The 10,583-nt window shown below is 38.7% G+C and overlaps 1 protein-coding gene across 4 annotated transcripts; it reads left to right on the forward strand.

The window, feature by feature from the left end:
- Positions 1 to 928: 928 nt before the first annotated feature.
- Positions 929 to 9,538, forward strand: YPEL5 (yippee like 5). Of its 4 annotated transcripts, none has more exons than XM_026695629.2 (3): positions 929 to 1,158; positions 6,466 to 6,625; positions 7,494 to 9,538. In XM_026695629.2, exons 1-3 carry the CDS (start codon positions 938 to 940, stop codon positions 7,716 to 7,718), a joined length of 606 nt encoding a protein of 201 aa, XP_026551414.2. In that variant the 5' UTR covers positions 929 to 937; the 3' UTR covers positions 7,719 to 9,538. The 4 variants fall into 4 exon arrangements, with proteins under 4 accessions (XP_026551414.2, XP_087790839.1, XP_087790830.1 ...); XM_087934713.1 differs by having other exon boundaries at positions 988 to 1,076; XM_087934704.1 differs by having other exon boundaries at positions 1,005 to 1,162.
- Positions 9,539 to 10,583: the final 1,045 nt, after the last annotated feature.

Here is a 10,583-nt window from a genome sequence, read left to right on the forward strand (position 1 = left end):
CAGAATTCTAGATCACCCATCCACCTAAGAGCTTTGTCTTGTTGCTGCTTCGGGCACAAATTCTATCAATGTAGGGGTGCTCACAGTATGTTCACATTTTGATTTCCAGATTGTGTTTATTTAGATGACAAAGGTGGACAAAGGAGTCACATCTACTCCAGAAAAGATAACTGGCAATCTCTTCCAAGGCAGGCTTGTAGTGTGCAGAAAAGTCTTTGAACACTAATGCCAATATAATTGTTCCAGAAACCCAACTACATTCCTTGCTTGCTAGCAGGTAGTTGTGTCCATTAGTCTGTGCTTTGTTTCATGAGATACACTGTACAGCCCATCCATTTACATTACCTATATGTTTACAATTTATTATGGATATTATCCATAGCCACACAAAGCCTCTGAGACGGTGACGTAATATCTTATTTTTCAGGGCAGCAACTCTCCAGTCTATTGCAATTAAGTATATAATATACATGATTGTTTTTGTAAGCAAACAATGGAACATGTACATATAGCTATTGCACTACATTATTAAGTTGAGGCCCTTATTTTCTGTTTAAGAATGAATACACTTAATTAAGACCTTATGTCTTCATTCTCCTTTCCCACAACAAAACTGCACCGAATGGATCTTTCTTCCCTCCTTTCCTTGTGACACGGAATCTAGTAATATTTTTCTATACGGAAAGGAACAAAACAAGGGCTTTCCCAGGCGACGAGCAAGCCCCAACAAAGAGACTCGAACGGGAAGACCCGACGACGCAAAACGCATCGCCTTCCCAGACTTCTCGGTCCAGCCTCTGGCCCTTTAAGGAAACACCTCCCCCCCCCACACACACACCACCGCCCCCACGTGGCCTCAATGTTTGTGCGAGGCTCGAGCCGCGTCAGCGGAGGGGCGTGGCTCGCGCTAAGAGGAGACCGCCCTCCTCAGCTTAGCATGGCCACGACTGACACAGTTGAAGGGGGGAGGGGGGGATCCTCCTCCCGGTGGGCGGAGCCAAGCCAGGGCCGGAGAGTGGGACCTGCCTGGCTGAGTGGGGAGAGCGACGCTCGGAGCTTTCTCGGGGACGAAGCAGGTAGCCGGCGCCGAGGCGGCTCTTTGGCTGCCCGCTTTTTCCTTTCAGTCCAGGCTGCCTCGGAGTCGCGGGTCACTTCTTGGTAGGTAATGGCTGCTTCTACTGTTGCTGCTCCGCGGGGCTCTGGAGACGGGGGTGGGGAGGCCAGTGGCCGAAGGAGCTGCGTCCGGGGGCCTTGGAGAGCCTCTCCTCTTCGTCTCAGGGCCCTTTGCATCCCCTGTCTTCTTCTCCGGGCTCGCTGTTTTTGCTCGGCGACGGGCAGTCCGGCGCGCCTCTTGTTTTCTTTCTCCCAAACTCCCCTCCCCCCACCCCCCACAGCGCAAACCTCCTTCCCGTTTGCCTCTCCTGCCTTCACTTCCTCACTCGCCCTGCCCTTCCCAGCAGCCAAACAACCCACCCCCCAACTGGCCCCGCCCTCGCATTATCACAATAACACTCAGTTATGGCACAATAACACCCAATATGGCACGAAGCTGCGCGCCCGCCCGCCCTCCCGCCTCTCCTGTGTGTCGGGCCGCCGCCGCCGCCTCCCCCTGCCAGCAGCCCGCCGCCCTTGCATCCTCTCCTCCTCCTCCTCCTCCCCCTCCGGCCGCCACAGCGAAAGGGCTATGTTTTTCGGCTCAGCTACCCAGCCTGGACCGGCCGTGGTTGGGCTGCTGCCCTGAGTTTCAGCCATTCCCCCGCTGGCTGCCTTTTGTCCGGCGCCGCAGAGGAGATCCGTGAGGAGGGATTAGCTTTTCTGCGGCAAACGGGCTAAAAGTGCGGCCGCGATTGTCCCGCTCCGGTGGGACTAAGAAACAGAGAGAGAGAGAGAGAGAAGCCTGTGTGGTGCGTGTGCTTCCGTCCTTTTTCCACTCCATTGTTTCCTCCTCCACCTAGGACAACTCTTGAGGGTGTCGCTCCTGTAAGGAAACCAGTTTTATTTGTGTTTTGCACGCCTACGCGTTATTCTGAGCAACCCGTTTAAAGCTCTGCGTTGGTCCTGCTTATTTTTGTTTTAGCGATGTGCTGATTCCGAAAAGTGACAGAAATCCTTAGGCTTGCTGCAGTTCGCTTACTGAGGTATGCTTCTTCTAGTTAAAATGTTCCTTTAGAGTCTTGTTCTCCCCCCCCACCCCAAAATACAGCCACTTCACTGACCGCATATAAATTTTATCCCTGTTGCCGTCTTGGATACCTATAAATGTATAAGAGGTTCCTGAATGTAAAAGTTTCTAAATCTAATAACAGCTTCCTTTTCCTTCCTTATCCTGTCTGTGGAGATAACAACAGGAGGCCTTGCTGGTCTCTTTGTCAGCTGTTTCTTTTTCTGTGTGTGTTGTCAAATCATCTGGGTTCACCTCATTCTCCCATGTGAAGGAAGTAGGCAGAATCCTTGCTGATTGGAGGGGGCGAGGCACGTGATCAGGTTTCAGGTCTATTTTTTTTCCTCTTCCATGCGCTGTCGGGATGGGTCTTGGGTTTCTGGCGGAGGTGGCAAAAGTAACTCCTGGAGTGTTCTCTCATGATTGGTGGGAAGGTTTGTGGCACAGCTGCTCATGTGATGGAAATGCTATCAGGAAACAATTCTGCTTTTCTTTTTCTTTTCTTATTTCTCTAGTAGTTCATTCTTTGGTTCGAAATGCCTGATCGTTGTGTTTCCACAAGTTTGCATTCATTGGGTGGAAAAGACAGATTTTAACCATGCTGGATTCATTCAGTAGTCCACTTTTGTTTAAAAAAAAACTGTACTATTTTATCCAGTCTTAATATAGATTAGAATTGCATTAAAATTATTTCTTCAGTTATGTCCTGACAATACGCTGTATTCAAAATGTTTCTGAATAAAAATAAAATATATACTAAAAAAAAAATTTCTTCAGATTCTATAGAATTTATTTCACATTTGTTTAAGGAACAACAAAATGTATTCCAATCCCCAAACAACTGCCCACTAAAAGAGTAACTGGCCCAAACTCACCGATTTGGATGTCATGCCTTAAAGGAGGACTAGAACTTATTTTCTGGCTTCTAGTCTGGAATGTTAATTACTATGTTGATGGTACTGCATTTAATCATCTCTGCTAATTATAAAGAAGATATATTCATTTTAGAATTAAAAAGTTACCTGAATCAAACACACATACAGATCTCTTCAATCCATTCTTTTAGTGTATTAAATATGTTTTTGAAAGGATGCTTCTCCAAAATAACTAAGGCATATCTTTCTTTGCTAATAAATATATATAAGTGGGAAAACTTCATGGCAATCAATAAATCTAACAAATCCAGACAAAGAATGATGGTAAGGAGAGGGTTATATCTTGAAATACTCTGAAGGTGGTCAGTGAATTAACTAATAAGACTTAACCATCTGAATTAACCTTGGGCTTTCCTATAATATCAGGTCTTCATGCCTGATAGGATGTTAAATCATTGTTTTAAATTGTCTGCATAAAATTCTGGAGTGGGTGGGATCAATAAAGTATTACAATCCAGTTATTGTAATGGTTGTGCTGAAAAGTACTAATGGGCAAGTGATTTTCCTTTAAAAAACTAGACCCATAATAACTACATAAATTATTCTATAAGGAAGAGTATGCTAGGTTTTTCCATATTCCTTGTTTTGTTAAAAATGGGTAAAAAAAGAACAGTGATAATAACAGTATCATTTTCATGTCTTTTCAGATTTTGATATCTAGTGATTTGTTAGTTGAATATTCTTATTTTCTGAGCTGCCACCTGGTCTCTAGAAGACAATGGAATATAGGCCACAAGCAGAAATGTCGTAAAACATTTTGGAATAGTATAATAGAGAATATTTTCTATAAATTGTTTTACTTTCTCATCTAAAATAGTTATACAGCTAGACTACAACAGTATATGCCATAATAAATGTTTTTGAAATTATATATTTTTTCTTTCGTTATATACTGGCTTTTGGTGATTGTTTTCAGATTTCAGCTTGATTTATCTTTTGAAGAATGATGTTTGCAATCTGAAACTAAGAATTATATATTGCACTGTTTTTTAACATTTATTTTTGTACACATATCTCTCTAAATAAGCGTATAGGCTTTGTAGACAGTGAGGTGTAGGAGGCTGGTTTTATCAAGTTCTTAGGAATTTAATAGTAGCCTATGTAACAAATTGATATCGCTGTCAATGAACCAGTACGCTTAGTGACAGGTTGCCTCAAACCTACACCAATTGACAAACTATATCCTCTTGCTGTCATTGTTCCACCTAAGATCAGGAGAGGAGTAGCTGATTCCGAGAGAACTAACAAGAGAATGATTGTTGAATCCTATGGACAGATGCCCCAAGCACGCTGACTTAGATCTAGAAACAACTTTATGGCAAAAACAAACCTTCTTCAAAATCGAATTAAAAGATGGAGGAAGAAGGCCATTAAGCAAGGACTAACATTAGTAGCTGAAGGCTCTGATCTCCTTTATACTGCTTGGAGGACCTTGAATTCGTTTGAGTTAGAATGCCTAAATGTAAAACCAATATGCTCAAGTGGAAACTCTTTGCAGATAATAGCACACTGTGTGAATGAGGAGAGATAAAGAGCCCAGTCCATCTGCTGATATGCCAGCTACTACCAGAAACTTGTACCAATAATGATTTATTTTTGGTCAGTGATAAAGTCAAGAAGGTGGCTTCATTCTGACAGTTTAAAGTTTTCTTCTTCCACATCCTTCTTCCTGGTGTCCTTCCTCCATCTTTTAATTCGATTTTGTTCTTGTGAGTCCTCATGGAAAAAGAAGTAGCTTATGTCCTAAGTATAGTAAATAAATTATCCTGATTAATTTACCTGGTCTATTTATCCAGATTTATCTGGGGCTATTTTCCATTTACAGTCTTTCCAGTCAAAGGCTTGCAGTTTGTTCTCACATAAGTGTAATATTGGTACATAGAATCATGAAAGTTCGTAGGGAGATTTAATGGTCATGTACAATTCGTTTCAAATACAACCTTATGGACTACTATAATTATCCATGACAACTTGTCTTTATTTAGAAATTCTAAGTAGAATATTTTGTTTCTGCAGCAAATATCCTCCTGTTCTTTTCATTTAAATCCATGGTTCTTTTATCTTTGGACAACAAAAGAATGTTCTGATATTTGAAAGTATCAATTATATTTTCTTTTCAATATATACATAACTCTAAAACTTTTCATATAATACTATATTTTTAGTTGATTTTGAGTATTTTAATGTGTAAAATATATTAAATGGTCAAAATATTTTAATGATACATTTTGCAACTTTTAAAAGTTCTACTGACAAGTTCTATGGTCAGTGGTTCCCAGGGTTGCATACTAAAGAAAAGCCTACAATTGGAGCAATTTGGAATAAAACATCTGAGATGAGATGAATGGCTCAAACATACCCTGGTTTAATTCAAAAACCTTGGTGAAGTTCTGGTACTGATTAGGGCAAAGGTACAGCTTGCATAAAATATCTTAGTAGGAAGGAAATAAAGCAGAAATATTGGATTCTGGAATATACAGAAACATATTAGATCAGATTACCCTGTGGGATCAGAGTAGCATTGTTTTCCTCATTATTCAATCACAGCTTTTGGGAAAACGAGCAAAATGGGATCTCTCAAGCTGTGTTTGGGGAATCAAATAGCTTAAGAGAGCAAGGGCAAGCAGGCCAGGGACAGGTCACAGGCAAATTGCCATAAAGAATTGTTTGAGATTTTGTAATAATACAGAAGTAATATGATTAAGGGAACGCTAGAGTCAAAATCAAAATCACAGAATGAAATTACTATGATGGGTCAAGCTAGGTTCAGAATAAGGATTGTGATCTAACTTGGAAGACCCCAAATAACATTGAAGCTAATGGCATGGAGAGAATGTCTGAGTGGGTTTATAGGAGATGAACATCACCTTTCATTTTGTTAAAGAAACAACAAACCTGTTTCACCTACATGGAATTATAGACTTACACAGCCTTGTGGTACAGATGGGCAGCTGGCTATTCAAAAGGTAGAGGGAAAAGAATCTGGCTGCATTCAGTGCTCTTGGTTATTTTCTAAAATAAATAATAGAAGTAATGAAGAAGTGATTTTTCTTGCTTGCTTTTTCGTGTTTGTAAAGCAGCATAGGGAGATGGATTGTGTCTGAGCTATTTGCAAATCATCTGATTTTGAAAAAATCATGATTTTTTTCCTCCCTCTTTTTGAACATGAGGCCAACTTCTATAGACATAGTAACAGAGAGTTGGATATGAAGGTGGCGATATCTAGTCATTTAAGTAGCCACAATGAATATTTATGAAAGTTATTACTGATATTATGCACTCTGTCAACATTTTTTAAATATAATTCTCACCAGTATTTTGCTTTACTTTGACTTTTCAACATTAATACAATTTGTTTCTGTTTTTTAGGGCTCTAATAATTTTTAAAATGGGCCGCATCTTCTTGGATCATATTGGTGGTACTCGCCTATTCTCCTGTGCAAATTGTGACACAATTTTGACCAACCGCTCAGAGCTTATATCTACCCGTTTTACAGGAGCTACAGGACGAGCCTTTTTATTTAACAAGGTTAGTTAAAGACATCTAAAATTAGTTAGTGTGATTTCAGTATTCCTGCAATATATGGTTAGGTGAAGCAGAAATGTCCATTTAAGAATTCTAACAATGTGATAATAACAGTCACCTAGGGTTCTTTTCAGATGTAAAATTTGCTACAATATCGATTTTTGTTAAAGATTAGAAAAAGTCAGCTTTCAATTGCTGAAAATGTTGAAAATTTGAATGTAACAAATGGGTAAAACATTGGAGATAAAGTGGTAACTAATTTATGTTCTAACAAACTATAACTTATAGACCAAGTTCATTAATGTACTTATATTTGCCTAAATAATACAGATTATAATATGTGTAGGATTTGCTGGACATCGTTAGACCTTACTTTGGGCTGAATTCTACCTCCTTAAAATGCATAGCTTGCTTAATTTTGAAGGGTAATTTGTCTCCAAAATAGAGAACATTATTAGGGGAAGAAAACATGTTGAAGGAATTGTTACCATAGTAGTGTTTATCAACAGAGCAAAATTCCAATTAAAGCTATTGTGCTGCTTATACAGAGTAGTTAAGGAGTGACATTAAAAGTTGAGAATTATTTTTTCCATAGTTCTCTAATGATCATAAGTTGTCACTGCAAATGTAATAAGACTGAAATATAGTGCAATGGGAAAGGTGTCTGACTAGTAGGAAGATCCAAATGTTAGCTTCTTTGGCTATGGAAGCTCACTAACTTTCAGCCAGTACATTTTTCTCAGTCTAACCTACCTCACAGAGTTGTTACTGGGGAAAAAATGTGACAAAAGAGTGTTGCATTGAGCTCCTAAAGAAAATTCGGGATATAAATCAATCAGTCAAATGCTTCTCTCTTTTTAACTTCCTTTAGGTAGTAAATCTGCAGTACAGTGAAGTTCAAGACCGAGTTATGCTCACTGGCCGTCATATGGTTCGTGATGTTAGCTGCAAGAACTGCAACAGCAAACTTGGCTGGATATATGAATTTGCTACTGAAGACAGCCAGCGCTACAAGGAAGGCCGTGTTATCCTGGAAAGAGCTTTAGTCCGAGAAAGCGAGGGTTTTGAAGAGCATGTTCCGTCTGATAACTCCTGAATGGAAATCTCTTCATCTTCAGGCTTTCTTTGTTGAAACTTAAAAAAAGAAAAATCAACAAAAAAAACCAACCCTTACTTACATACGCTGTTACCTTAGCATCTGCGTTGGATTCATGAACTTACAAAGAGAGGGAAAGAGGGAACTACAGAGAGGGAAAGAGAATTCCATATGGAGTGTTCCTTTTTCTTTATTATTTTTCTTTTTTTAACCCTTGTTATTCATAGAGAACGTTATCTGGATGCTGTAACACTTTTTCAGTCTCAGCTATGTAAGCATTTGAAGCTACAAATCATCCAAAAGGAATTTGGAAATTTCTTTTATTAGAGAAATCAGTTGTATTTTAGTTTGTAAAACCTGTTACATCATAAGGATGCCTTTTAATTTATTTCCATTTTGTCCTCAGTTTTTATTTCATTTTTAAGCCAGATTTTCCACCTTACGTGACTGGCTGACGAAGAGTTCTGACCTTGTGAAGAATGCTGAAAAGATTCAGTGTTTTGTCCAGTTTGTGCTGGCCGCTGATTCATATTCTTGTTGGGGTTCATTGGTAGAATGGAATCTATGCTTGTCTTTCTTCGTGTAACCCAAAGTTGTTTTCATTCGTCATTTACTTAAGCAACACTTTTACCATGTGGCTGATGTTCTACTACTTGTTTAAGCAAATAGGACAAAACTATGTCTCTATTTTTCCAAGCATAATTTAAAATATTGAGAAATGACTGTATTGTATTGGTTCAAAAGTATGTTGATAATTATGGGGATTAAGCAGTTATCTTATTCCTTTTCCTTCTTAGTTGATCTTAAATAGAAACTTAGTCTTGGAGTTTATTCCCCCCCCTTTTTTGCTTAACCTTTAGTTCTGCATTAAAACCTGGCTATCAGGAAGGAGGGCACGTATACATTCAGGCATTTAATCCATGCCTGTTTAAATAGCTTACAACTTGTCTTCAGATGCTGCTTCTGATGTCAAAGCTTAGATCTTAGATGCATCTTATCTTTGTGATGCTGGGCCTTTGCTGCTTTTACCAACACAGGAAGCTCATTAGGCTGTACCTTGTAAGTGAATGATCTGGTGCTTCCTTTAGCAAGTTACTTGTGTTGCAGTACTGATTCTTCATCAGAGCAAATATTTCTATATACTCTCCTTAGTCACAGGTACCCAAATGTTGCTGCTGGCATGGCCTTCCCTCAGTGGCATGTTTTTGGAAATCCAAGAGCTGAATCTTATAGGACTAATCACAACTTTGTACTCTTCTTGTCAGTACTAAATATTTCATAAATAAGGACATATATGAGATGTGCTTTACTGCAATAGATTCCTAAGCGCTTGTTAAATTCTATCATTGAGCAAAGAATACACAAGAGTATTTCTATAGTTGGTGAGATATTGGTAATAACTTTAATCTTCCTAACCATACTGGTAATGGCTGGGATAGGAAGTGATACCATTGCAAGTGTCTTTAAGAATTATGTTCTCTGAAGATGTCTGTAATATCATACATAAGTAGCAGGCTGAAGGGGGATGGGATTGTGGTTATATTTTTTGCACTCCAGAGGTGGCACTTTGCCATCCCTCTTAGTTTGATCTTTTAAAAATTTCTATTACGCATTTTAGAAGGACAAGATGTACCGGTAGATGTGTATGCTGCATCTAAGTTCAGTAAGGATACTTAAAATAGTGTAGTGAATAGTCTTTAATATTGATTTCAGTAATATCCCCTTTATTTTACTACTCTGATGATCTGTCATTGGCATGGTCTTTGATGTACTCTTCATGTGTTTTGATGTTGCAGTACAATAAAGTATGTTTCGTCCTGCCTGGTCTCTAATTACATTATTCACATTACAAATATTACAAGTGGACCTTTGAATAATGCCATAGGTATTTTAATGATTTTAGTCAATAATGAATGTACATAGCTGAAATAATTCATTATTAAATCGGACTAAGATAATTAATTGAAAGTAAATATATAAACTGCCCAGTACTGCCTTGTAACATTTAGATAATAAAATCCAGTGGAGAATTTTGTTTCAATCCACATAATACTTCAGGAAGTACATTCCATGCCTGAGTACTTGAATTTGAAAAATAATTATCTGCAAGCATACTCGATCCTAGTTATTTGTATTGTTTTTAAACTGATGTTATCAACATTTATGCTATGATACGTAGTTTTGGGACAGAAATTTAGAATCCATATAGAATTAATAGGTGGGCTGAATGTGTAGCAATAAATAAAAGTTGGTTTTGGCTTGCTACAGTAGTTTTATAATGCTAACAAGTTAAATTATGTTGAGTAATAATCTCAACACTTAAAATATGTTCTATTTGTAATATTGTTAATCCACAAATGTAAAATTCTATTCTGATCATTGTGTTACGTGGTTGCTCCTCCCAAAGTTACTATTTTAGGCTGCATCAAAAAATACAGTGTCAAGATTAAGAATCGTTGCTTCTGTTCTAGAACATAGCCTCCAATTTTGGGCTCTCGTTTCAAGAAAAGAAAATCTGATGGGAAAATTTCATCTGTTTCTGGAGAAAAAAATGTTGTGAGGCATGATAGTACTCTTCAAATTTGCAAAAGGCGATCAATGGAATAGGACATAAATTTGTTCAAAATTATTTCACAAGATAACAATAAGCTTAATTTTATAAGGAAGTAAGATTTTGGTTGGACTTTGATTGGATAGGAGAGCGATCTGGCTGCGACATCTGTCTCCCCGTTGATCACCAGGGTTGATTTGGCTGATCTGGCTGGCTAGGCGGGTGTCTCCTTCCTCACCGCTCCATGTGTATCCCTCCCGTAGCTCTGCGCTCAGTGGAAGAGGACGACCATCCAACACAGAAGGAGTGTACCT

This window comes from Pseudonaja textilis, chromosome 1 (assembly GCF_049901715.1).
Source record: "Pseudonaja textilis isolate UNSWEBS1 chromosome 1, rPseTex1.2, whole genome shotgun sequence".
Lineage (NCBI taxonomy): Eukaryota > Metazoa > Chordata > Lepidosauria > Squamata > Elapidae > Pseudonaja > Pseudonaja textilis.